At 43.7% G+C, this 26,685-nt stretch overlaps 1 protein-coding gene across 2 annotated transcripts in view; it reads left to right on the top strand.

Annotated features, from left to right (window-relative positions):
- CRAT (carnitine O-acetyltransferase) overlaps positions 1–25,105 on the top strand; it is a 28,087-nt gene extending 2,982 nt beyond the window's left edge. Inside the window, exons 1-14 of one of the 2 annotated variants that reach the window (XM_070758609.1) lie at positions 1,469–1,563; positions 5,152–5,415; positions 7,337–7,455; positions 10,686–10,739; positions 11,350–11,515; positions 12,089–12,263; positions 13,608–13,786; positions 14,268–14,368; positions 15,482–15,601; positions 16,884–17,006; positions 18,335–18,470; positions 19,558–19,620; positions 20,470–20,607; positions 21,338–25,105. In XM_070758609.1, coding sequence (XP_070614710.1) covers positions 1,528–1,563; positions 5,152–5,415; positions 7,337–7,455; positions 10,686–10,739; positions 11,350–11,515; positions 12,089–12,263; positions 13,608–13,786; positions 14,268–14,368; positions 15,482–15,601; positions 16,884–17,006; positions 18,335–18,470; positions 19,558–19,620; positions 20,470–20,607; positions 21,338–21,553 — 1,890 coding nt within the window. In that variant the 5' untranslated portion in view covers positions 1,469–1,527 and the 3' untranslated portion in view covers positions 21,554–25,105. Of the gene's footprint in view, positions 1–1,468; positions 1,564–5,151; positions 5,416–7,336; positions 7,456–10,685; positions 10,740–11,349; positions 11,516–12,088; positions 12,264–13,607; positions 13,787–14,267; positions 14,369–15,481; positions 15,602–16,883; positions 17,007–18,334; positions 18,471–19,557; positions 19,621–20,469; positions 20,608–21,337 lie in introns of those variants that run through there. The other variant, XM_070758610.1, reaches the window with a different exon arrangement.
- Positions 25,106–26,685: the final 1,580 nt, after the last annotated feature.

Raw genomic sequence — 26,685 nt, 5'->3', positions numbered from 1 at the left:
GATCTTTGTATTTCATTAATTTCTCTAGCTGCTTCTCCTCAATTCTGCTGTCTCCTGGGATTGCGATGTCGATGATCCATACTTTCTTTTTCTCCACAATCAGGATGTCTGGTGTGTTATGCTTCAGAATTCGGTCAGTCTGAAGTCGGAAGTCCCACAGTAGTTTTGCTTGCTCATTTTCGACCACTTTTTTGGGCTTATGATCTCACCAGTTCTTTGCCACTGGTAGATGGTGGTTCTGGCATAGGTTCCAGTGGATCATCTGTGCCACAGCATCATGTCTATGCTTGCAGTCAGTCTGTGCGATCTTTTTGCAGCAGCTGAGTCTGTGGTCGATTGTTTCATCTGTTTCTTTACAGAGTCTGCACTTTGGATCGTCTGTTGATTTTTCAATTCTGGCTTTGACAGCATTTGTTCTAATGGCCTGTTCTTGTGCCGCCAGTATTAGTCCTTCTGTCTCCTTTTTGAGTGTTCCACTTGTAAGCCATGACCAGGTCTTTTCTTTATCCACTTTGCCTTCAATCTTCTCCAAGAACTGGCCATGCAATGCTTTGTTCCGCCAGCTGTCCATACAACATTATCTTGTTGTTGTTGTTACAGTGGTACCTCTACCTACAAACGCCTCTACTTGCGAACTTTTCTAGCTAAGAACCAGGTGTTCAAGATTTTTTTTTGCCTCTTCTCAAGAACCATTTTCCACTTGCAAACCTGAGCCTCCGAAACTGTAACCAGAAAAGGCACGGAGAAGCCTCCATGGGGCCTCTCTAGGAATCTCCTGGGAGGAAACAGGGCCGGAAAAGGCAGGGAGAAACCTCCGTGTGGCCTCTCTAGTAATCTCCTGGGAGGAAACAGAGCCGGAAAAGGCGGGGAGAAGCCTCTGTGGGGCCTCTCTAGGAATCTCCTGGGAGGAAACAGGGCCTCCACCCTCCCTGTGGTTTCCCCAATTGAATGCATTATTTGCTTTTACATTGATTCTTATGGGAAAAATTGCTTTTTCTTACAAACGTTTCTACTTAAGAACCTGGTCACGGAACGAATTAAGTTCATAAGTAGAGGTACCACTGTATTAGTTAAATTGAGTCGCGCCCTCCCCCCATTTTTCGATCTGCATTTTCTCCGTCGTTAAGTGAATCAGTCCAGCTGTTAAAGTCACAAGGGTATTAAGTGAATTTGACCTCCTCATTGACGTCGCCTGTCAGACGGCCGCAAGAGCAGATCACATGAACCTGCCACCGTCGTAGATACGAGGAACGGTCACTAAGGAGAACAGAGGTAGCGGGAGGACTCCCCCGTAGCAGCAAATCCTCATGTTTGTTGAATAATGAAAGTTGTTGGACTTACGCAATCCTCGTTGGCCGGGCTGGGTTCCAGGAAAACTTTGGTAATAATAATTTTATTAATTAGAGTTGCGCGCAGCGCTAAGTGGCCTAGCCTGAATTAATCCAGGGTGTGCTTAAGGAGGATTCCTGGTCCCTGAAGAAACTCTCTTCCCGTGTTCAAGATTTAGTTTCGGGAGTGTTTACTGCCATGCCGGGCGACTCCGGTCGATGCCAATCCCAAATGGTAAGAGGGCAATTTGGGGAGCCGGGTAGGAACCGTGCATGATTGGTTTTTTCACTGGGGTGTGTCTGCCCTTTGTGGGGGGTCAGACTGGACCACCTCAAGGGACCCTTCCAACTCCTGAGATGATTTCTTGCACCGGCAGGCAAGGAAGCCGCAGAGCAGGTTGGTGAAAGATAGAAACATAGAAACATAGAAGACCGACGGCAGAAAAAGACCTCATGGTCCATCTAGTCTGCCCTTATACTATTTCCTGTGTTTTATCTTACAATGGATATATGTTTATCCCAGGCATGTTTCAATTCAGTTCCTGTGGATTGACCAACCACGTCTGCTGGGAGTTTGTTCCAAGCCTCTACTCCTCTTTCAGTGAAATAATATTTTCTCATGTTGCTTCTGATCTTTCCCCCAACTAACCTCAGATTGTGTCCCCTTGTTCTTGTGTTCACTTTCCTATTAAAAACACTTCCCTCCTGAACCTTATTTAACCCTTTAACATATTTAAATGTTTCGATCATGTCCCCCCTTTTCCTTCTGTCCTCCAGACTAGACAGATTGAGTCCATGAAGTCTTTCCTGATACGTTTTATGCTTAAGACCTTCCACCATTCTTGTAGCCCTAGCGCAAAGTTTAAAAACAAAAAAGCAGAGAATTCCCACGCTTGCCGGCTAAACATTTCTCCTGCTGTTTTAAAAACCGTTTGGAAACTGCTGGGAGTGGGGGGGGGAAACGACAAAAGTTGTTTATACCGCGTCAGGTTGGCAAATAGAAGCGGGTTGCGCCCTGCTTTATTAAAAAATGCACCTTGAGCCTTGTAAAAATGCACCTCGTAGCTGGTTGGGTTTGCAACAGGCAGGAAAGATAAAATAAAACCAGATTTTTTTTCCCCATTCCCACAACTTTATTAACCAAGAGAGGATTTTATGAGGTGCAGCAAATAGTTGCACGGAATGGCTAACTGGGGGGGGGTTTAATCTGTTGAAATCTGTTAGTCATCTGTCTTAATTTTAATTGCTTTATTCTTTTTTGGTTTGCCCTTTTTTATAATTTGTAGATCGCCCTTCTTCCATTTGCAGGGGAGATGGCAGCACAAGCATTGAATCAATAATCCATAAATCATAATAAAGTAGAACACAAGAGATTCTACTTTAACATTTTAATATTTCTTTATTTTATTTTCTACTTTTACTGCTTTTTTTGAATACTCCAACACTGCAGGTTTTTAAAAACATCTTGGTTAACCACCCGTCTGAAATAGTGTAGAGTCTCCTGCCTAAGCAGGGGGCTGGACTAGAAGACCTCCAAGGTCCCTTCCAACTCTGTTGTTGTTATTATTATTATTATTATTATTATTGTTGTTGTTGTTGTTATTTGTTAGTTGAAAAAGGAGGCTAGGAAGCTCCTGCCCTAGAGCCCCCGTGTAGCGTAGTTTCCTTCCTCAGATGCCTGGGGAGGTTTTGTGTGTTTCTGTGATTGGTAAAATTAAAAATAAAAAGCGTTATTGGGAGTTAGAAACAATAGATTGGAGTGATCAGTACAGTTTTCCAAATGAATTTTACAGCAACAGTCTGCTTATATAAGCACTGTTTTAATTTAACAGGTCAGGACGCCCAGGAAAAGTACTGTATTAGAGAGGTGAAGAGGAAGTAGAAAGGAAGGGAGAGAAGGAGAGGGAAAAATAAGGGAAGAAAGAGAGAGAGAAAGAGGTCTAGAGGGAGGGGAGAAAGGGGCAGACTGCTGTTGTTTAACAAATTTATTATTATTGTTGTTGTTGTTGTTATTGTTGTTGTTGTTATTGTTGTTGTTGTTGTTATTATTATTATTATTATTATTATTATTATTATTAAGTAGGGGTCTATAAATGAAGGGTAAAGTGTATAATTATGAACTCTCTGTGATGTATGCGTATCATATGTGTTCAGTTCTGTACCTCCAAAAAGATATTGATCAAATTGAAGGGGTCCAAAGAGGGGCTACAAAAATGGTGGAAGGTCTTAAGCATAAAACTGACCAGGAAAGACTTCATGAACTCCATCTGTGTAGTCTGGCGGACCGAAGGGAAAGGGGGGACACGATCGAAACATTTAAATAGGTTAAAGAGTTAAATAAGGCTCAGGAGGGAAGTGTTTTCAATAGGAAAGTGAACCCAAAAACAATCTGAGGTTATTGGGGGGAAAGATCAGAAGCAACAGAGAAAATATGATTTGACTGAAAGAGTAGTAGATGCTTGGAACAAACTTGAACCTATGATTACAACACAGGAGGGAAGTGTTTTTAATAGGAAAGTGAGCACAAGAACAAGGGGAGACAATCTGAAGTGAGTTGAAGGGAAAGATCAAAATCAACGTGAGAAAATATGATTTGACTGAAAGAGTAGTAGATGCTTGGAACAAACATCCAGCAGACGTGGTTGGGAAATCCAATGACTGAATTTAAACCTGCCTGGGATAAACATAGATCCATCTTAAGATAAGATACAGGAAATAGTATAAGGGCAGACTAGATGGAACAGGAGGTCTTTTTCTGCCCTCAATCTTCTATGTTTCTATGAGATGTTGCAGTGGTCGTAAATGCGAGGACTGATTGAAAGTCACTGTTGTGACTACAAATCTGATTGCTGAAACAAATGGTCGCAAGTCAAGGACTACTCAATTTTTGCAGAATCTGTTTTTTTTTTAGGATTATTGCAGCTGTATAAATGCATTTTAGCACCTCTATAAATAAGTCAGTGGGGGGGAGAGATATGGGTTGCATTGCTTTCCTCTCATTGCAACTGTGGCTTTAAATTTTTTTTGGTTTCATTTCGGTGGGGATTATAATAGTGATTCCGCTGGGGAGGTTAAAAATACAATATTTGTACTTTTTTTTTTTTCATAAAAATTGAGATTTTGCACTCTTCAGCTGATCAATTGCCAAAGTAAAGGATTAGCCTGAATTAAAAAGTTAAGCTTCTTACATGTATTACTTGTTAGTCAAGAAATCCTTTAAAACTTTGCTGATTTTGTTAGGGGGTCATTTGAGTATATGTGGCAAGGTGGCATATGTGGCAGTAAAAAGTGACTTCCTTCCTTCCTTCCTTTCTCTTCCTTTCTTTTTTTCTTTCTTTCCCTCCTTCCCCTTTCCTTTCCTCTTTCTTCTTTTTTTCTTTCTTTCTTTTTCTTTCTTTCATTTTCTCTCCTTCCTTCCTTCCTTCCCCTTTCCTTTTTTCTTTTTTTCTTTCTTTCCTTCCTTCCTTCCCCTTTCCTTTCCCCTTTCTTTCTTTCTTTCTTTCTTTCTTTCTTTCTGTTTCTTTCTTTTTCTCTCCTTCTTTCCTTCCTTCCTTCCCCTTTCCTTTCCTCTTTCTTTCTTTCTTTCTTTCTTTTTGTTTCTTTCTTTTTCTCTCCTTTCCTTCCTTCCTTCCTTCCTTCCTAAAGGTCGAGTCAGCCTTCCGTCCTTCCAAAGTAGGTAAAATGAGGACCCAGAGTGTTGGGGGCAATGTGCTTACTCTCTGTAAACTGCTTAGAGAGGGCTGTAAAAGCACTGTGAAGCGGTCTATAAGTCTAAAGGCTATTGCTATTGCTATATGTCAGTTGTGGCTGTTGTGTGTTGCAGGCGAAGCCATCCAGCTGGTTGAAGCCGGTGGCCTTGCGGAAGTTACGGGGCCGCTACCTGACCCACCAGGAAGGGCTGCCCCCTCTGCCTGTGCCCCCCCTGCAGCAAACCTTGGATCGATACCTGTTGATGCTGGAGCCCATCATTAGTGATGAGGAACTGAGCCACACCAAAAGTCTGGTGCAAGATTTTCGGAAGCCCGGAGGCGTTGGGGACCGCTTGCAGAAAGGGCTGGAGAGGAGAGCCCGGAAGAATGAGAATTGGGTAGGCGGGGTCCTCTTTTTGGGAGGGGGGAGTAAAAGTTTTTTTATTTTTCTCCACTTTTAGACTTTCATACATTCAATCTTCAATGAGCCCAAAGTGATTATTGTCAATTGTCATACATGCCTGTTTGCCTCTTAATTTTTTTAAAATTCTTATCATATTTGTTTGTTTGTTTGTTTGTTTGTTTGTTTATTTGCTTACTTACTTACTTACTTACTTACTTACTTACTTACTTACTTACTTACTTATTTATTAGATTTGTATGCCACCCCTCTCCGCAGACTCGGGGCGGCTAACAACAGTAAAAAGACAATATAAACAAATCTAATATTAAAAGTAATTTTCTAAAAAATCCAATTTAAGGAACCAATCATACATACAGACATACCATGCATAAATTTTATAAGCCTAGGGGGAAGGGAATATCTCAGTTCCCCCATGCCTGATGACAGAGGTGGGTTTGACCTTCAAAAAGAAAAGTTATTTAATCTTAAATATTAATTATCCATCCTCCAAATCTCGCAAGATATTTTCATAACCATATAATTCCCAAGGAAAGAAAGGAAACCAGGTGATATCAATTAAATCTACCTAATTTCTATCATACCTGATACGTCTAGCCTTGTGCCAGAGCAAAGGGGCGATTTATGAGTCCATAAAGTCAGAATCCCACACTCAAATCCACACAGCCCTTTTTCTGCTCGAGTGTCCCAGAGTTCACAGAAATCCAAACCAAAATGCAGCCATGCTGCAACAATCTTCTTTCTTCCAAACGCCAACGATAAACACCCACGCCCAGCCCTCCATCCCTCCCTTTTTTATCAGGGTTTCAGCAGCGTCATTAACTCTGAACAGCTGCGCTCTATTGTTTGTTTCTATGCTTCTGCAGCTGTTCCTGCCTTCCCAAGATCCTCCTCATGCGGGGATTCAAGATAGGATTATTCATGACGTCTTCCCCTTCTGAGTCCGAGGACCCTCTAGCTGGTGGGCTGGCTGCACCCATTCCCCTGTCTGTCTCTTCCTCTTCACTGCTGCGCTGTCGGAGGCATCTGGCTGCTGCAACCAGACTGGTCTTCTGTGCGCAGATGGCTCCCACTGATCTACATCTAAATCCCCAGCTACAGGAGCTGGCCTGAAGCCAACCACAAGACTTACTTAATTATTTGAACTTATATACCGCCCAATTCCCATAGGATTTTGGGCAGCTCACGGAGTTGGCCTTCTCCGGGTCCCATCGACTAAACAATGTCGTTTGGCGGGACCCAGGAGAAGAGCCTTCTCTGTGGTGGCCCCGACCCTCTGGAACCAGCTCCCCCCAGATATCAGAGTTGTCCCCACCCTCCTTGTCTTTCGCAAGCTCCTTAAAACCCACCTCTGTCATCAGGCATAGGGGAATTGAAATTTTCCCTTCCTCCTAGGCTTATAGGATTTATACATGGTATGCTTGTATGTGTGATTGGTTCTTTAAATTGGGGTTTTTTAAGATTATTTTTAATATTAGATTTGTTTTCATTGTCTTTTTTATTGTTGTTAGCCACCCCGAGTCTTCAGAGAGGGGCGACATACAAATCTAATAAATACAAATACACATAAAATGCAATATAAATCCCCTTAAAAACAGTTTAAAACAATTTAAACTAGGAGTTAAAACAATTAAATCTGATCAAAGATCCCAGGCTGCCAGAAAAGCCAAATCTTTATGGTTTTTCAGAAGGCTAGTAGGGTGGGGGTAGTCTGAATCTCGGGAGTAGTTGACCTCCTCCTTCTCCTCTTTGCAAACTATGCCTTTGTAGCACTGATGATGTTCCCTAGTTTGGTAATGAAACATCCACAAGTAAACCACCAAGGACCTCTGAGCTACAGATATTCTGTCCATACGTTGGTGCTACAACTCATGGCATGCTCTGCTTTCTCAACTAAGCTTTCAGACTGGTGGCTGAAAACGGCGTATCTGGAGTATCGGCAGCCAGTGGTCATCCATTCCAGTCCTGGCGTGGTGCTGCCCAAGCAGGATTTCCTGGACCGGCAAGGCCAGCTAAGGTAAGCCTCCTTAAGCTTTGCGCTTGAGCCCCATGGCTGTAAAAAACCACCTGAAGAGGCGAACAATGCAGCTCTCAAGTAGGGCCTTCTAGGTGGTGGCTCCTCACCTCCAAGATAATAGTTACAGGGGGATGAATAAGATGAAGACAGATGACTAAATAGTTTTTATCATGGTCATTGACCCCTAAATTAATGCATTCCTCCCATAAGAAATTCACGTACTGTCCCCTCAATGCACGCATTCCCAAATTATATTTGTTATGTGGATTTGATCTTTGTCTCTTTCGAAATTTTTTTCGTCGTTCCGGTTGTAGTTTTTCTAGTGGCAGTCTTGTTTTGTTTGTTTTTTTAAAGAAATTATTGGTTTTCAAATATATTTTGAAACAGACAAATAACAACGGAAAAAATAAATAAACAATAAAAACAAACAAAAAACAACCACAACAAAAGAAATTATAATATCAGCGAACATTCAGTATTTCTGCGTTGCTATAACGGCTATTTCATTAAAACCTATAATAATAGTATACATATTAAGTAATTATAGTAATATTCGTATTATTATTATCACAAAATCCCTATTGAAATCATTCATGTTTACATATTTATATTCTTTATTTTACTGATCTTGATGGATCTCTTGTGATCTTTTTATTTCTAACTCAATCCATTGTGCCCATGTTTCAATAAATACTCAAGAGTCTTTTTGGCCCCTTAATTCCATCGTGGCAATCTCGTTTTTGATCCCTGCGTAAAGTTTGGTGGTCAAGGCTTCCGGAAAGAAAGTGACATGATCTGAAAAGTAGCATCCTGGCAGGGGGCATTTTTGGACGCTTCTGGTGTTTTGCCCATGGTCTAATCCCACTGTTAGTCTATTTATCAATCCTCCGCCTCTAATTGAGAAGGTGGGGAGGAAAAAAATTGGGTGGGTGGGATGTTTGATCTTTGCAATGTTGGGAGAAGGGGGTGGCGGTCACCTTTCTCACAGTAGCCCACCGGCTCCCTTTCAACTTTGCTCTAATTCTGGGCTTGCATTTAAAAATAGCCAGCCAATGCAAGCAAAGAGCAAGTGGTGAGGACATCAAAAAAGAATTTTCCTTCTCATGCGGTGCCCTTGCTTTGCCTGCCGGGACCGGCTCCAATCTACAGATGGACCCCCCCACCCACCTCTAGTCTAGCTGAGCCCCCTCCCCAGCAGAAGGCCAACCTGACCCCAAGGTGCTGCTCCAGCATGGCTAGAAAAAAAACACTTTTATTTATTTAATTCAATTTACATGCCACCCAATTTATTTATTAGATTCCTCTAGGCCAGTGATTTTCAATCTTTTTTGAGCCACGGCACATTTTTTACATTTACAAAACCCTGGGGCACATTGAGTTGGGTGGGGGCCTAAAAAAAGTTTGGACAAAAGTTTTTTCTCTCTTAATCCCTTTCACTCTATTTCTCTCTCCCTCCTTCTTTCTCTCCCTTCTTTTTTTCTCTCTCTCCATCCCTTTCTTTCTCCCTTCCTTCCTCTCTTTTTTGCTCTCTTTCTCCCTCCCTCCCTCCCTCTATGTCGTTCTCTTTCCCACCTTACCCCCCTCTCTCTTTCTTTCTTTCTCTTTCTCTCTCTCTCTTCCTCTCTCCATTGCTTTCTCTCTCTCTCTCTCTCTCTCTCTCTCTCTCTTTCTCTTTCTTTCTCTCTCTCTCTTTCTCTCTCGTTTTCTTTTTCTCTCTCTCTCTTTCTTTCTCTCTCTTTATTTCTTTCTCTTTCTCTCTCTTGCTTTCTCTCTCTCTTGTTTTCTTTCTCTCTCTTGCTTTCTCTCTCTCTCTCTTTCTCTCTTGTTTTCTTTCTCTCTCTCTTTCTTTCTCTCTCTTTCTTTCTCTCTTTCTCTCTCTTGCTTTCTCTCTCTCTTCTTTTCTTTCTCTCTCTTGCTTTTTTTTCTCTCTCTCTCTTTCTCTCTCTTGTTTTCTTTCTCTTTCTGAGCTTCGCGGCACACCTGACCATGTCTCACGGCACACTAGTGTGCCGCGGCACACTGGTTGAAAAACAGTGCTCTAGGCAGCTTTTTTTTGCAATTTTCAGGGGCGAAAGGAGCCGAACGCTGGAGCAGTGGAGCATGGGTCAGGGTAGGCAATGAGGCCAAACCTCCTCCTCCACTGCAGCCTTGGCTGGGGGTGATGGGAGTTGTAGTTTTCAGAGGGTCCAAAGGGCAGCAAACTATCCTGGCAGGTAGGAAGAAAGAAAATCCAAAGCAAGGGTGTGTGTGAGTTTTATCTCAAGACATGATCGAAACACTTAAATATGTGAAAGGGTTAAATAAGGTTCAGGGGGGAAGTGTTTTTAATAGGAAAGTGAACCCAAGAACAAGGGGACACAATCTGAGGTCAGTTGGGGGGAAAGATCAAAAGCAACATGAGAAAATATTATTTGACTGAAAGAGGAGTAGATGCTTGGAACAAACTTCCAGCAGACGTGGTTGGTAAATCCACAGTAACATGCCTGGGATAAACATAGATCCATTGTAGGATGAAATACAGGAAATAGTATAAGGGCAGACTAGATGGACCAGGAGGTCTTTCTCTGCCGTCAATCTTCCATGTTTCTAAGTTTCTAATTCACAAGTTGGAATCCTGCCCACATTACCCCCAAAAAATAAATATTATATTGCTTGGAATAGCATCTCTGTTGCAAAAAATATTTTTTAAACTATCTTGCATCCTTGGGGGGGGGGGGGGGGGAAACCACTTATCATCAACAACAGTGTTGGAAGGGACCTTGGAGGTCTTCTAGTCCAACCCCCTGCTTAGGCAAGAAACCCCACACTACTTCAGACAGATGGTTAACCAACATCTGCTTAAAAACTTCCAGTGTTGGAGCATTCCCAACTTCTGGAGGCAGGCAGTTCCACTGATCAATTGTTCTGACTGCCAGGAAATTTCTCCTGAGTTCTAAGTTGCTTCTCTCCTTGTTTAGTTTCCACCCATTGCTTCTTGTTCTGCCCTCAGGTGCTTTGGAGAATAGATGATGGTGAGAATAATATTTACAATTGCAACTTCTTCCTTGGAGCCCTTGTTCCCTTTGACCTCTGCAGAGATTTCCATTTGGCCGCGGGTTTCAGGCCGTGCTCACGTTGGGCAGCTGATCTTGATAGTTTCCTCCACACCAGCCTGAAACCAGAGAGCCTCCCTGCTGTCTGGCAGCCCACCTGCACACCCCTCTTGATCTGTTTACATCTGACTCTTTCAGGTATGCAGCCAAGATGATCGAGGGGGCTCTGGACTTCAAGACGATGATTGACAAGTGAGTTGGAATGCCTTTTTTGATTATTGTTTCCTCTTTGATGTATGATTATTTATTGTTTTTATTGTATTTATATGCCGCTCATTCCAAAGCGGATTCAGAGCGGCTAACAAATGCGATAAATACAATACTATTAAAATACAATCACAGTTACATAATAAAATCCGTAATAACGATAAATAATAACTTTAAAATAATAATTAATCATAATAAATAATTTATTAGATTTATATGCTGCCCCTCTCCGAAGACTCGGGGCAGCTCACAACAATAATAAAATAGTGTGACAATGTAAACAAATTAATATTAAAAAAGCATCTAAAAAACCCATCATTTAAAAACCATGCAACACACACATAAAAGAACCATACACGCCCAGCCGTCAATCTAATTCCACTTTTCAAAAGCCGTTTCCAAATCCCAGATTTTTGTACCATCGCCAGCCACGTCTCACTAGAGACCAGGGCTCAGGAATCTTAAAACCTGTCGCTGGTCAGCACCAAATTGTGGTCATGAAAGAGCCCCACGTGGCTCCAGAGCCGTGGGTTGCTGACCCCTGACCTAAACACCTCGTTTTCTACGACTCTTTTTTCGCCTTTTTTCTCTGCAGCGAAACTCTACCTGTGGAATACCTGGGTGGGAAACCTCTCTGCATGAACCAGTACTACCAGATCCTCTCGTCCTGTCGCATCCCGGGCCCCAAACGTGACTCGGTGGTGAACTACGCCAAGGGGAAGAAATCTCCCACCCACATCACCGTGGTTCACAATTTTCAGGTAGGCAGGTGGTCCTTCGAACGGGGTCGTTGCTTGCGCTTGCGAGGCGTTTTGTGACCCATCTAGTTAACCTCATCAGTTGTAGGGTGTGTCGGTGATGGGCTCAAGTACGCCGAACCGGTTGAAAATTGGTCAAGTACGCAGAACTGGTAGAAAAAAATTGGTCAGGTACGCAGAACCAGTAGAACTGCTGGGAGTTTGTTCCAAGCATCTACTCCTCTTTCAGTCAAATATTTTCTCACATTGCTTCTGATCTTTTCCCCAACTAAGCTCAGATTGTGTCCCCTTGTTCTTGGGTTCACTTTCCTATTAAAAACATTTCCCTCCTGAACCTTATTGAACCCTTTGACTTATTTAAATGTTTCGATCATGTCCCCCCTTTCCCTTCTGTCCTCCAGACTAGACAGATGGAGTTCATGAAGTCTTTCCTGATAAGTTTGATGCTTGAGACCTTCCACCATTTTTGTAGCCCGTCTTTGAACCCGTTCAGTTTGATCCATCTCTTTTTGTAGGCAAGGTCTCCAGAACTGGACACAGTATTATTCCAAATGGGGTCTCCTTTTTCCCCCCCAGTTCTTTCAGCTGGATGTTTACCGAAGCGACGGGAGCCCCTTGACCACTGACCAGATTTTCATTCAACTGGAAAAGATTTGGAACACGTCCCTTCAAACCAACAAGGAGCCCATCGGGATTTTGACGAGCAACCACCGCAACAGCTGGGCCAAAGCCTACAACAACCTCATCAAAGGTCAGCACCCAGCCCACCGCTTCCCCCAGTGAAGGGCTGCAAAAAAAATATTGATGACCACACTTCTTCTTCTCTATTCGGTGCGCGTTGGTGTCTTCCCAGCTGATGGAGCATTTGATTCCTTTATTTATTGTATTTATTTGTTTGTTGGTATTGGTGGTATACAAAGATATAATAATGTTCATATACTATACATGATACTAGTAAAAACAAGAAATATTAGGACAGGGGATGGAAGGCACACTGGTGCATTATTGTTGTTGTTGTTGTTGTTGTTGTTGTTATTATTATTATTATTATTATTATTATTATTATTATTATGTCAGTACAACACAGCAAACAAGATCACTATGCTGGATTTCGTATTTCATCCCCAGTCGGGCGCTTCCCAAGCACCTAGGACTGCGTGATGTAATGGCAAATTATGTTTGCCGATCCCAGTAAAGCGGCCTTTTGCAATTGACAGATGGAGATTTTGTCAATTCCGATGGTTTTCAAATGTCCGCTGAGATCCTTTGGCCCTGCGCCCAGTGTGCCAAGTACCACTGGGACCACTTTCACGGGCTTATGCCAGAGTCGTTGCAGCTCGATTTTTAGATCTTTGTATTTCATTAATTTCTCTAGCTGCTTCTCCTCAATTCTGCTGTCCCCTGGGATTGCGATGTCGATGATCCATACTTTCTTTTTCTCCACAATCAGGATGTCTGGTGTGTTATGCTTCAGAATTCGGTCAGTCTGAAGTCGGAAGTCCCACAGTAGTTTTGCTTGCTCATCTTCGACCACTTTTTCGGGATTATTATTATTTATTAAATTTGTATGCCGCCCCTCTCCGTAGACTCGGGGCAGCTCACAGCAATAGTGAACACAATGTAAAATACAAATCTAATATTTAAAAAACTAAAAAACCCATAATTAAAAAACATACACATTTACACTTATGCAGACCCCTTACTGACCTCTTAGGAATTGGGAGAGGTCAACAGTGGACAGTGTAAGAGTAAAGTTTTGGGGGTTAGGTGAAGATACTACAGAGTCTGGGAGTGACTTCCAGGCATCAACTACTCGGTTACTAAAGTTGTATTTCCTGCAGTCGAGTTTGGAACGGTTGGCTTTAAGTTTGTATCTGTTGTGTCCTCGTCTGTTGTTGTGGTTGAAGTGGAAGTAGTTGTTGACAGGAAGGACGTTGTAGCAGATGATTTTATGGGCTGTGCTTAGGTCGTGTTGAAGGCGACGTAGTTCTAAGCTTTCTAAACCTGGGATTGTGAGTCTAGTTGCGTAGGGTCTTCTGTTGCAAGTGGGTGAGTGGAGGACTCTTCTTGTCAAGTATCTCTGGATGTTTTCCAGACAAGACCAACAAAGAATCTGTGCGCACGATTGAAAAGAGCATTTTCACCGTCTGCTTGGACGCTCCAATTCCCCGGGTTTCGGACGACGTTTATAAGAGCCGGGTGGCCGCCCAGATGTTGCACGGAGGAGGAAGTCGGTGGAACAGTGGAAACCGCTGGTTTGACAAAACCCTCCAGGTAATTCAGCGGGGTAAACCCACCCCCCTCCCACTTGTCCAAAGTTTTGGCATCCGTCACTAAAACGTGCCGTGGAAAACACCACAGGGGGAGGGGATGCCGAACACAAAATGGCGATGCATCCACAGTGCCAGAAACTCGAATTCTGAGCATAAGCAAAGGAATTTCAAAAAAAATATTTAAAAGTCAAAAAAATGCAAAAAATTTAAAGAATTTCAAAAAAAATTCAAAAAAATGCAAAAATTTCAGATTTTTTTTTTTAAAGAAATGCAAAAATTGCAAAAAAATAATTTGAAAAAAAATGCCAAAAAAGTGCAATAAAAATCAAAAAATTGCAAAAGAGACTGGTTCGGTGACATCACCAATGGGTCGCTACCAGTTTGGGTGAACTGGTCCAAACTGGGATGAACCCATCTCTGCAGCAAACCAAGATTTTGTGTGTGTCTATTTGTGTTGCTTTCATTTGGGTTTTCCCTTGCAGTTCATTGTGGCGGAAGACGGTTCTTGTGGGTTGGTGTACGAACATGCGCCGTCTGAGGGGCCCCCCATTGTGGCTCTGTTGGATCACATTGTGGAATACACGTAAGGCAGCTTGGGTTTCAAATAGCTTTATTTATTCCCCCACCCCTCCCCAATTTTCTGCAAGTCGATCCAGGAGGATCTTCACATAAGACAGCTTAGAAACCTAGAAGATTGAGGGCAGAAAAAGACCTCCTGGTCCATCTGGTCTGCCCTTATACTATTTCCTCTATTTTATCTTAGGATGGATCTATGTTTATCCCAGGCATGTTTAAATTCAGGTCCAGTGGATTCTTTCTTCCTTCTTTCTTTCCCTTCCTTCCTTCCTTCCTTCCTTCCTTCCTTCCTTCCTTCCTTCCTTCCTTCCTTCCTCATTCATAGAAACCTAGAAGATTGAGGGCAGAAAAAGACCCCATGGTCCATCTAGTCTGCCCTTATACTATTTCCTGTATTTTATCTTAGGATGGATCGATGTTTATCCCAGGCAGATTTACATTCAGTCACTGTGGATTGACCAACCACGTCGGCTGGAAGTTTGTTCCAAGCATCTACTCCTCTTTCAGTCAAATAATATTTTCTCACATTGCTTCTGATCTTTCCCCCAACTGACCTCAGATTGTGCCCCCTTGTTCTTGGGTTCACTTTCCTATTGAAAACACTTCCCTCCTGAACCTTATTTAACTCTTTAACATATTTAAATGTTTCCATCATGTCCCCCATTTCCCTTCTGTCATCCAGACTCTACAGATGGAGTTCATGAAATTTTTCCTGGTCAGTTTGATGCTTAAGACCTTCCACCATTTTTGTAGCCCATCTTTGGACCCATATCTTTTTGTAGGTGAGGTCTCCAGAACTGGACACAGTATTATTCCAAATGTGGTCTCACCAGCGCTCTATACAGCAGGATCACAATCTCTCTCTTCCTGCTTGTTCTACCTCTAGCTATGCAGCCAAGCATCCTACTTGCTTTTCCTACTGCCCGACCACACTGTTCACCCATTTTGAGACGGTCAGATTGTTTTGGTTGGGTTCTTTGCCCACTCTTCGGTCCATATTTGCTTGTCTTTTCAACATGTGTTTCTAGTTTAAAAATCAAGAGATCCCTGATTTTCTCTCTTTTAAAAAAATGAATCCCCCTCCCCTGTGCTTTAACTATGTCCTCACTGCTTTTGGTAGAAAGAAGCCAGAGCTTGTACGATCTCCCATGGTCCCGTTACCGATGCCAAAGAAATTACGGTTTAATATCACCCCGGAAATCAAGAACGATATTGAAGATGCCAAGCAGAACCTCAACATGTGAGTAAGCGTTGGCTGCATCACATCTGTCAAAAAGTGGTTCTGTACCTAATATACAAATATATAATACACTGCTCAAAAAAAATGAAGGGAACATTTAAACCACATAATATAACTCCAAGTAAACCAAACGTCTGTGAAATCAAACTGTCCCCTTGTTGTGCTTAGCTCTGGCCCAGCTCCTGCCCCAAGGACTGTGGATGTGGGGGAGACATCCAGATGCTGCAGCCCTGTTTTGCCCCCGGTGGAATCTGCTGATGAAGGCTCCTCTGACCAAGAAGACATGAGTGACAGGGAGGAGGAGAGTGTGGCAGACAGCTCAGAAGAAGATCAATTATCTAGCTCCTCCTTGGATTCGGAACAAGAGTTAATGATACAGCCACGCATGCGGAGAGCGATACACAGGCAGCAACAACTGAGAGATTATTATCAAAGAAAATGAGGCCACCTGTGGTTGGGTGGGGCTGTGGTCATTAGTGAGGCTGCTATAAAGAGCAGCCTGTGGGTTTGGCCATTGAGGAGGATTATCTGATCATTGTGTTTCGTGACTGCTTTGCTGACTTGGACCTTTTGTGTGCTGATTTTTCCCCGCTTTGAAACTAACCCAGAGCAAAGTGTGTTTCACTTTGTGAAAGAAGAAGGACTGTGAATTGCCTCACAGCTGCAAGCTAAGTATCACAGAACTGATAAGGGACTTGTACCAATTACCAGTTTGTTTGGAGACCAGTGCTCTTGGCTATACCAAAAGAGGGCTTGGTTTAAGTGAATTTTCATTATAAAGAACATTGTTTTGTATTTTCAAACGTGTGTGTGTGTCTGAAATTTGTACCTGTGAATTTTCGGGAGGAGTCTACCAGAGAGCCCGACAGAACACCCCTTAGGAAGCAACACTGATTGACAATCAATTTCACAGGCTGTTGTACATTTTCAACTTTGTGCAGAACAAAGTATTCAATGAGAATATTTCATTCATTCAGATCTAGGATGGGTTCTTTGAGTGTTCATTTTTTTGAGGAGTATATATTGATATGAATGTAAATACATGGATGTCAACCCACCTGAAAATATTAAGATGTAAATATTTAAAAAACCAGTTATATGTGCACACAAACCTGTCAAAAAGTCAGTAGGGATAGCCCTCAACTTAATAACAACAATCCAATCCAGTGACCATTCGAAGTTTGAAACTCTGGTTTCCATTATCCTAAGTTGAGGACTCCTTGTAAAGTATCCTTAATGGGGCTCTCGTCCGATCCAATTTTCCCCGTCCTTTTTTGCGCAGCATGGTACAAGATCTGGATGTCAAAGTGACCGTGTTCCATCAATTTGGGAAAAATTTCCCCAAGTCGGAGAAAATCAGCCCCGATGCCTTTATTCAAATCGCGTTGCAGTTGGCTTATTACAGGTAAATGGGGAGGGGGGCTGGGTTTTCTTGGTTCTTGTAATGGTCTTTGATTGTTTGAGGATTAAAATGGCTTCTCCACCTCTTCCTCCCATCGGCTGAGAATCGGGTGGATTTGCTTGGAGTAGCTGGGGAGGCTCTGTAAGAACCACTCCAGGTCCAGTCCAGCTTCTTACGTTCTTAACCAACTGCCCACTCATGCCCTTATCCCCTCAAGGTTCGACTACTGTAATGCTCTCTACATGGGGCTACCTTTGAAGAGTGTTAGGAAACTTCAGATTGTCCAAAATGCAGCTGCGAGAGCAGTCATGGGCTTCCCTAAATATGCCCATGTCACACCAACACTCTGCAGTCTGCATTGGTTGCCGATCAGTTTCCGGTCACAATTCAAAGTGTTGGTTATGACCTATAAAGCCCTTCATGGCATTGGACCAGAATATCTCCGGGACCGCCTTCTGCCGCATGAATCCCAGCGACCGGTGACGTCCCACAGAGTGGATCTTCTCTGGGTCCCGTCGACGAAACAATGTCGTCTGGCAGGCCCCAGGGGAAGAGCCTTCTCTGTGGCGGCCCCAGCCCTCTGGAATCAACCCCCCCCCGGAGATCAGGATTGCCCCCACCTTCCTTGCCTTTTGTAAACTTCTCAAAACCCACCTCTGTCGTCAGGCATGGGGGAACTGATTTCCCTGGGCCGTTTCCGTTTTATGTATGGTTTGTATGAGATGTATGATTGTTTTTATATTAAAGGTTTTAAATTGTTTTTAATCATTGGATTTATTTATTTATTTATTTATTTATTATTTAGATTTGTATGCCGCCCCTCTCCGCAGACTCGGGGTGGCTCACAACAAGATACAGCAATCATAACAAATCCAAATAATTTAAAATATTTAAGAAGATTTAAAAAGAACCCCATTTACTAACAAACGCACACACAAACATACCATGTATAAATTGAACATGCCCGGGGGAGGTGTTTCAGTTCCCCCATGCCTGACGGCATGTTGTGAGCCGCCCCGAGTCTTCGGAGAGGGGCGGCATACAAATCTAAGTAATAAATAAATAAATAAATATTGTGGTGAGCTGCTCCGAGTCTTCGGAGAGGAGCGGCATACAAATCTAATTAATAAATAAATTGATTGATTGGATAGATTGATTGACGTGTGTGCATGGCAAGGGAGGGAAAGGATGTGGACATGTGGACCTCTTTTGGCAGGCGAAGCAAACAAGGTTCGCCACCCCTGCCCTAGCACTGCCACGAATGGTTCCTTTCCCTTTTTTGGAAGCGTTCCTCCCGTTTTCCCACCTTGGCTCCTTGTTGTGTTTTCTAGGATGTACGGGGAGCTTTGCTCCACCTACGAGAGCGCCTCGCTTCGCATGTTCCGCCTGGGACGGACCGACACCATCCGCTCGACCTCCCTGGAGGTGCTGAAGTTTGTACAGTCCGTGGGGGCTGACAACATCCAGGTAGGTCACTCGGCCTCCATGTTTTACCCATCATCATCATCATCATCTTTTAATGACTCCCCCCATAATCCCTTGTGTCATGGTGAAGTCAGGGCAACTGAATGGAGCCGAGTGTTTACTGGCCCATTGCCTTTCCTGTTGCCAATGCGGAGTTTTGTTCAGCAGGTAAATTCTCATTGTGCCCAGAGAGAGAAATAGTCTGGAGGACAGAAGGGAAAGGGGGGACATGATCGAAACATTTAAATATGTCAAAGGGTTAAATAAGGTCCAGGAGGGAAGTGTTTTTAATAGGAAAGTGGACACAAGAACAAGGCCACAATCTGAAGTTAGTTGGGGGAAAGATCAGAAGCAACGTGAGAAAATGTGATTTGACTGAAAGAGTAGTAGACCCTTGGAATAAACTTCCAGCAGACGTGGTAGATAAATCCACAGGAACTGAATTGAAACATGCCTGGGATAAACATAGATCCATCCTAACATAAAATACAGAAAATAGTATAAGGGCAGACGAGATGGACCCTGAGGTCTTTTTCTGCCGTCAGTCTTCTATGTTTCTATGTTTCTATCTAGGATCGAACTCGCAGCCTCCTGATTGTGAGGCAAGAGCTCCACCTCTAGGCCATGTGCCACTCTGCATGTTTTACTCAGATAAATTCAGGAAAAATCCAGAAAAAACAGATTGCTTTTTCTTTTTCAGGCTGTAATTTTTTCTTTCTTCCTCCTGCTTTTTATATCCCAAGACAGATTCTTGCTTTTACAGAATGTAGGTTGGATATTTATTGTCATAAATTCACTTTATTAAAAAAAAAAGTGGAGAATAACAGCCAGACAGCTGAAAGATTAGAAACTTTTTTCAAGTGGATCAGACATTAAAAGGAAAGGAAGGATTCTACCACCTTGACGGTGCTTCCAGCTGAAAAGCAAGTCTTTTTTAACCAGGTTTATTGAAATGGGAAAAGATGAGAGTTATTTGGAGAGACAGCTGCCTGTTTTCCAGAGAAAGGAAAACGATGGGAAGATGTCCAGTGCTTGTAATATTAAAAGTGCCTGGTCGTTGTGGTTTTTTGTGACTCTCTTTCTTCCTTAGGATCAGGAAAGGGCAGAATTGTTAAGACGAGCCACTCAAGCGCATCGAAGCTATACTGACATGGTGGGTGCTATTATTTTACATTATACATTACAATGATTACTTCCTTCCTTCCTCTCCTCCCGCCCACCCTCCCTCCCTCCCTCCCTTCCCCTTCCTTCCTAAAGGTGGATTCAGACTTCCATCCTTCTGAAGTGGGTAAAATGAGGACCCAGATTGTTGGGGGCAATATGCCATCCTTCCTTCCTTCCTTCCTCCCTTCCTTCCTTCCTCCCTTCCCTCCCTCCTCCCTTCTTTCTTTCCCTCCCTCCCGCCTTCCTTCCTTCCATGTATTAATGCTACTCAAGAAATCCTTTAAAACTGCTGATTTTGTTTGGGGATTATTTGGGTATATATGGCAAGGTGGCATATGTGGCAGTAAAAAGTGACTTCCTTCCTTCCTTCTCCCTTTTTTCTTTCCCTCCTTCCCCTTTCCTTTCCTCTTTCTTCTTTCTTTCTTTCTGTTTCTTTTGTTTTCTCTCCTTCCTTCCTCCCTTCCTTCCTTCTTTCCCTTCCTCCCTTCCTAACGGTTGACTCAGCCTTCCATACTTCCTAGGGGGGTCAAATCAGGACCCAGATTGTTGGGGGCAATATATGCTTACTCTCTGTAAACCACTTAGAGGGGGCTGGAAAGCATTGGGGAGTGGTATATAAGTCTACTGCTATTTTCCTTCCTTCCTTCCTTCTCTCCCTCCCCCCTCCCTTCCAGATTGTTGAGTGCAATATATGCTTTCTTTCTGTAGAGAGAGGGGCTGGAAAAGCACTGTGAAGCGGTACATGAGTCTAAACCCTATGGCTATTGTCCCTTTCGATAGCCAACCTCTGAGCAGCGATGACATTGTCCCCCGCGAATTTCTCTCTCTTTCCCCGTAGGCCATTAGAGGAAACGCCATTGACCGTCACCTCCTGGGCCTGAAGCTGCAAGCGATTGAGGACCTGGTGAGCATTCCTGAACTCTTCATGGACACCGCCTACGCCGTGGCCATGCACTTCAACCTCTCCACCAGCCAGGTGAGATGGCGCTGCCGTGGGTCAGGGTTATTCCTTTCCGCGTGGATTTATCGGGTGGTTATGCACCGCCTCCAAGCCAAACCCTCCAAGAACCCATCCGAGGTCTGAATGAATGAAATATTCTCCTTTGTTCTGTACAAAGTTGAAGGTGCACAACAGCAGGTGAAATTGATGGTCCATCAGCGTTGCTTCCTAAGTGGACAGTTTCATTTCACAGACGTTTGATTGACTTGGAGTTCTAGTGTGTTTTTTAAGGGTTCCCTTAATTTTTTTGAGCTGTGTATATTTCTCCTGGGTTGGTTTGTTTTTTTTGCAGGGGATGTTGAGAACAATTTGTAGGAAGTCCTCCACTTATTTATTTATGGAGTCTTCCTGTTCGGTTTTAACTGGCCATGGTCATAAATGGAGTCCCCAGTTTGAGTGGGTGGGAGAAAAGTTAGAACGGGGGGAGGACCCTGGTTTAGAACCCCCCCCCTCCATGTTTATTGACTGTATTTGTATCCTTGCCTTTATTATTTTTTGCAAATAACGTGAGAGAGAAAACATACCCAACGTAAATTCCTCCTTCTATTTTTCCCCACAACTACAACGAGGTTGGTTGGGCTGAGAGAGAGGGATTGGGCCAAAGTCACCCAACTGGCCTTCATGCCTAAGGCGAGACTAGAACTCACCATCTCCTGGTTTCCATCCCAGTGCCTTAACCACTAGGCCACGCTCTCCCTCCTTGCAGGTGCCCGCCAAGACAGACTGCGTGATGTGTTTTGGACCGGTGGTGCCGGACGGCTACGGCGTCTGCTACAACCCCATGGAGGAGCACATCAATTTCGCCGTCTCGGCCTTCAACAGCTGCAGCGAAACCAACGCCGCCCGGATGGCCCATTACTTAAAGCAGGCGCTGCTGGACATGCAGCTGCTGCTCCAGGCCAACCCCAAGTCCAAGCTTTAAGGGGAGGAGGTCAACCACCTGCTCCAGTTGCTGACAGCCGGGTGGGCTTCGTCCACACCCTCTGGCCCCCACCCACCCAAAGGACGGAAGACTTTTCCTGGTTGCGCTGAGCTTGCGGGATGGGAACGAACTCCCACCATCTCACCCAGGAGCAGAGATACCTGCTGCCTCTCCCCGCCCACCTTTCCTCTCCGTTCGTATCCGCCTTGTGCCTTAGACAGGGAGGGTGAGGAGGGGAGGGCTTGCGAATCAAGGGGAACCCAGACCCTTCCTTGGTTGGATGCTGGGGTGGAAAGAGGAGGTCTTGGCTCAAAAGCCTGCTGAGAAGTTTCGGCTGCCCAGGATTTTGCACAACGTTTGTTCTCCGTCTGTTTTGAAGCATCCCGTCGCGAGGATGGTTTTCAGGGTAGAGACGTTTGATGGTTTGAGATTGCTAAGAGATTGCTTCCCCTTCTTCTTCCTCGCCTTCTAAATCATCACTGTTGTTTCTTGTTCTTCCTTTTCCTTCTTTCCTTCTCCATCATCATTTGTGTTTGTCCTCCTCACATCTCCTTGTTTTCCTCCATCGCCTCCTTCCCCATCTCTTCCTCCTCCCCTTATAGACCCTCCTCCTCCTCTTCCATCGCTTCCTTTTTTCTCCATCACCTCCTTCTCCCCGTCCTCCATCTCTTCCTCCTCCTCTTCCATCACCATTCCTCCTTCTCTTCCTTCTCCTTCACTTCCATCACCTCCTTCTTCTCCATCTCTTCCTCCTCCTCTTCCATCACCATTCCTCTTTCTCTTCCTTCTCCTTTTTTCTCCATCACCTCCTTCTCCTCGTCCTTCTTCATCTCTTCCTCCTACTCTTCCATCACCATTCCTCCTCCTCTTCCTTCTCCTTTTTTCTCCATCACCTCCTTCTCCTCGTCCTTCTCCATCTCTTCCTCCTCCTCTTCCATCACCATTCCTCCTCTTCCTTCTCCTTTTTTCTCCATCACTTCCATCACCTCATTCTTCTCCATCTCTTCCTCCTCCTCTTCCGTCACCATTCCTCCTTCTCTTCCTTCTCCTTCACTTCCATCACCTCATTCTTCTCCATCTCTTCCTCCTCCTCTTCCATCACCATTCCTCCTTCTCTTCCTTCTCCTTCACTTCCATCACCTCATTCTTCTCCATCTCTTCCTCCTCCTCTTCCATCACCATTCCTCTTTCTCTTCCTTCTTTTTTCTCCATCACCTCCTTCTCCATCTCTTCCTCCTCCTATTCCATCACTATTCCTCCTCTTCCTTCTCCTTTTATCTCCATCACTTCCATCACCTCGTCCTTCTCCATCTCTTCCTCCTCTTCCATCACCATTCCTTCTCTTCCTTCTCCTTTTTTCTGCATCATCTCCTTCTCCTCGTCCTTCTCCATCTCTTCCTCCTCCTCTTCCATCACCATTCCTCTTCCTTCTCCTTTTTTCTCCATCACTTCCATCACCTCATTCTTCTCCATCTCTTCCTCCTCCTCTTCCATCACCATTCCTCTTTCTCTTCCTTCTTTTTTCTCCATCACCTCCTTCTCCTCGTCCTTCTCCATCTCTTCCTCCTCCTCTTCCATCACCATTCCTCCTCCTCTTCCTTCTCCACCTTTTTTCTCCGCCTCCTTTTCCTTGTCCTCCTCCTCCATCCTAATTCCTCCTGCCTCAATTTCTTTTTTCTCTATTCCATTATTTTGCCTTTTTGGTGAGTTGCTCACAATCCTCCTCACCCACAGGGCAATTTTGGCCTCGTACCAAGTCCTGGTTAACTCATCCGCCTTGCTGGCTTACCTGGACCTACTTTGGATCTTACAAAGTTGGCTCGGAGCATCGTCCTGCTCGAGTTGTTATTGGATGAGTATTTGAAAATGCCAATGTTTTCTAGGATTCTCTGTGCCAATAGATGCTATTTCATTAAATGATAAGCCTTTTTTAAAACGTTATTTGTTGGGAGATTAGCTCCAAATTTCCACCAGTGTTTTTTTATCTCCTTTTACTAGTTTTTGGCTACCCCACTCTGGATATTTATTTTAAATCACCCTCATGAAGTTTCCCAGGAAACAAAATTTTTAGATATTTGCACATTTTTTGTACACTGGCATCTATCCGTCCACAGCACCTCCTCAATTGACAACAAAGTTTTTAGAAGCTACAAACATAGGGGATCTTGACTGATCTGCCCTTCCACCATTGGTTTAGCTGGTTTGATATAGCAAAAAATTGTGCATTTCAGGATGTAAGGATGTAGAAGAAAGACCCCCAGTTCTGGCACGGCTAAAAGCCAACTTTTGGGGTTCATTACAATAAAATCCATGCCCACGTTTTGAATAATAAAATGTTTTATGTTTTTAGAATGGAGAGAAACCAAGATAAAGTTCGCCCTTTCTTTTTCTCTTTCTCCTCTCTCCTTCCTCCTTTCCTTTTTCTCTTCCTCCCTTCCTTTTCCTCTTTGCTGTTGTCCTACCACCAGAGCTCTGTGGCTAACGTATTATGGAGAATTCACACAGTGCCAAATTAGATTTGGGCGTAGGATAAGGGAAATTCTCCCCATCGGCAGCATTTGCCACGATATTCATGAGATCTGGTGACTTCATGAAAGCGCATAAAACCGAAACACTTTAGTCACGGAAGTGCCTTATATTGCCTGCTCCTAAGAAAAAAAACCGTAAAGTGGTTTACAAGTTATTATCTTGCAAGTTGATATTTCAGCTTTAAGTTTTTAACAGTTGCTCTGTACATTTAAATGCAAATGGGGTGGGAAACTTTAAAAATAGCTTTTAGAGTAGCGTTTCCTAAACTGAGCAATTTTAAGATAGGTGGACTTCAACTCCCAGAATTCCCCTGTGCTGCTTGGTGAATTCTGGGGGTTGAAGTCTACACATTTTCAAGGTGCTAATTGAGAAACCTTGGCTTAGGATATTTTACAGCTATTTTAAAAGCTGCTTTAGATTTGTTTTTAAAATAAATATGTAAAACTAACGAGAGTTAGACATGGGATGAGGACAGTCCACGTTTCAAACCATGGATGGTTCCAAGACCTTCGTTTGTGCCACATTCGTACAAAATGCAAAACTTTCCTGGTTCAATCTTGATTTGAATATTTGCCACTGTTCCTGTTGTGTGAATTCAACCGGTTGGGTTCCTTTTATCTTTGCCTTTCGCTTTGCAAGCTCAGAAGATGGGCTAATTTGAGCCCCCTCTTAAAAATATAAGAATTCCTAGGAGTCCCAAATATTGTACTAGCTGAGAATTCTGGGGATTTAAAAGATATATATTCCCGAAATATCTGTTGTTGGTTCAACAGGTTTTAATGGTCTTAAAAACAGCCAAAATTCTCTAAAACGCACCCAACAGATATTTTTGCACTGTTTAGTGAGTGTTGCCAAATTCTTGCTATTGGCTTTTGTTGCACTTTGGCCCAAATGCTTGTGTGATTGGACGGTAAATTGTATTACACTTATTTTTTTTGTATAAGATGTCTTGCTTTGAAAGACAGAGGCCTTGAGCTGTGTATAAATAATAAATCTATCCCAATTAAAAGACGGGGAAACGGACGCCGTTTTTAGACTTTTCTTACAACCACAACAGACCCTCAAATTTCTGTTGTTTGGTGAGACATTTGCTAAGTGGGTTTTGCTGCCAGTTGTTACGCGAATCAATGCAGTTGGTAAGTTAGTCACCCAGGTGTTGAACGAACCTGGTTCTCCGTTGACTTAGCTTGTCCAAGGGGATTGCATCACCCTGGGACATAGCAACATTTCGTAGGTATGAACCAGTGTCTGAATTTTGATCAAGTACCGTATTTTTTGGAGTATAAGACGCAGCTTAGTTTTGGGGGAGGAAAATAGGGAAAAGAATCTGCTTACCAGCTATTCACCTGGCTAGTGTCCTTAGTCTGGTCAGCCTCACCACATTATTTGACCTCCCGGTTAGGGCTGGAAAAAAACTTACTCGGAGAGAGTAACAATGAAAGAGCTTGCAGACCAGCAAGAGCTGGGAACATCATTGGCATCTGGAAAGAAACATTCAGAGCAAATAGAGCAATAGGGGTTGGACTAGAAGACCTCCAAGGTCCCTTCCAACTCTGTTATTCTATTCCATTCCAATATTCCAATAAAGGTGCAAAAAAGGGCAACGAGTGATCAAAGAAATGGAGCCCCTCCCTTATGAAACCAAGTTGCAAGGCCTTGGTCTCTTCAGCCTTGAAAGACGGGGTTTAAGAGGGGACTTGATCAAAGTGTATATAATCACACATGGGATAGAAAAAGTGGATAGAGAAAAATCCTTTTCTCTATCACACAATACTAGGACGAGGGGGCCCTCCCTAAAGCTCATAGGTGAGAGTGAGGACAAATCAAGGGGAATATTTCTTCACCCAGAGGGTCCTTGGTTTATGGAATTCACTCCCAGAAGAGTTCGTGACAGCTGTCAGCCTTGATAGCTTCAAGGCAGGATTAGACAGATTCAGGGATGCCAAGTGTATCGGTGGTTATTGAAACGGATGTCCAAGTGCCACCTCTATGTGGATTGAGGTAGGCAGGGTTCCCTTGGGTCCCATTTCTTGGGGGGGGTCAAGGGAAAGGGAGGGTCTTGCCTCCTCTTTCTGCTCAAGATCCCTGTGGACAATTGGTGGGCCACTGTGTGACACAGAATGCTGGGCTCGATGGGCTTTGGCCTGATTCAGCACGGCCCTTCTTATGTTCTTAGTATCTCATGGGTTGCCACAAAGAAGAGGGAATCAACCCATTCTCCAAAGCACCTGAAGGTAAGACAAGAAGCAATGGGTGGAAACTAAACAAGGAGAGAAGCGACTTAGAACAAATTCCTGAATGTGGGAACAATTAGCCAGTGGAACTCCTTGCCTCCAGAAGTTCTGAATGCTCCAACACTGGAAATTTTTAAGAAGATGTTGGATAACCCTTTGTCTGAAGTGGTGTAGGATTTCCTGCCTAAGCAGGGGGTTGGACTAGAAGACCTCCAAGGTCCCTTCCAACTCTTTTTCCCAACCCTGGCAACTTGAAGATATCTGGACTTCAACTCCCAGAATTCCCCAGCCAGCATTCGCTGGCTGGGGAATTCTGGGAAGTCCAGGTATCTTCAAGTTGCCAAGGTTGGGAAACACTGTTCTAAATGT

Source organism: Erythrolamprus reginae, chromosome 8, assembly GCF_031021105.1.
Source record: "Erythrolamprus reginae isolate rEryReg1 chromosome 8, rEryReg1.hap1, whole genome shotgun sequence".
Classification (NCBI taxonomy): Eukaryota; Metazoa; Chordata; class Lepidosauria; order Squamata; family Dipsadidae; genus Erythrolamprus; species Erythrolamprus reginae.
Note: the sequence above shows the minus strand (reverse complement) of the source record. Positions and strands in the feature narration are given on the sequence as shown.